This window comes from Eimeria mitis, genomic scaffold (assembly GCF_000499745.2).
Source record: "Eimeria mitis Houghton genomic scaffold, Emh_scaff134, whole genome shotgun sequence".
In the NCBI taxonomy this organism is placed as follows: Eukaryota; Apicomplexa; class Conoidasida; order Eucoccidiorida; family Eimeriidae; genus Eimeria; species Eimeria mitis.
The window spans coordinates 4,714-5,425 of record NW_013568835.1 but is presented as its reverse complement, the minus strand read 5'-3'; the positions used below and the strand labels follow the sequence as shown (position 1 = coordinate 5,425).

Below are 712 nucleotides of genomic sequence, written 5' to 3'. Positions count from 1 at the left end.
GCAGCTGCAGCAGCAGCACTGCAGAAGAGAAAAGGCGGATTGCTGCTTCTGCTGCTGAGGCAGCTGCAGCACTTCTCTCGCTGCAGCACCGCTTCGTTGCTGCTGCTGCTGCTGCTGCTGCTGAGCGACCCGCAACACTGCAGCAGCAGCAGCAACAGCAACAGCAGCAGCAGCAGCACGAGCAACAGCAGCAGCAAGACTATCGATGGGCGGAGCAGCAGAGGGATTCAGTAGAACAGATGAGCAGTAACAACGGCAGCAACAGCAGCAGCAACAGCAGCAGCAACAGCAGCAGCAACAGCAGCAGCAACAGCAGCAGCAGCAGCAGCAGCAGCAGGGATGTGTGGGGCCTGAAGGAGACATATCGGCTGGTGGCGTTTACCTTTAAGGAGGCAACAAAGACACAGGTAACCTGCTGCTGCTGCTGCTGCTGCTGTTGCTGCTGCTGCTGCTGTTGCTGCTGCAGTTGATGCTGCTTCTACTGCTACTGCTACTGTTGTTGCTGTTGCTGCTGCTGCTGTTGCTGCTGCATCTGCTGCTGCCGTAGCAGCAGATGTTTGCTGCCTCTCAGAAAGCGAATACAGTTGAAACATTTGCTGCTGTTGCTGCTGCTGCTGCTGCTGCTGTTGCTGCTGCTGCTGCTGCTGCCATCAGGCTGACTTGTGGGGCCCCTTGAAGACTGTTTGCTGCAGTTTTGCTGCTCTACCTGCTG

At 56.9% G+C, this 712-nt stretch overlaps 1 protein-coding gene across 1 annotated transcript in view; it reads left to right on the top strand.

The window, feature by feature from the left end:
- EMH_0094010 (uncharacterized protein) overlaps positions 1-712 on the top strand; it is a gene marked incomplete at both ends in the record, with an annotated part of 9,181 nt that overhangs the window by 4,414 nt on the left and 4,055 nt on the right. The window contains one exon of the mRNA XM_013494928.1: positions 11-407. Within this exon, the coding sequence (XP_013350382.1) occupies positions 11-407 (397 nt within the window). The remainder of the gene's footprint in view (positions 1-10; positions 408-712) is intronic.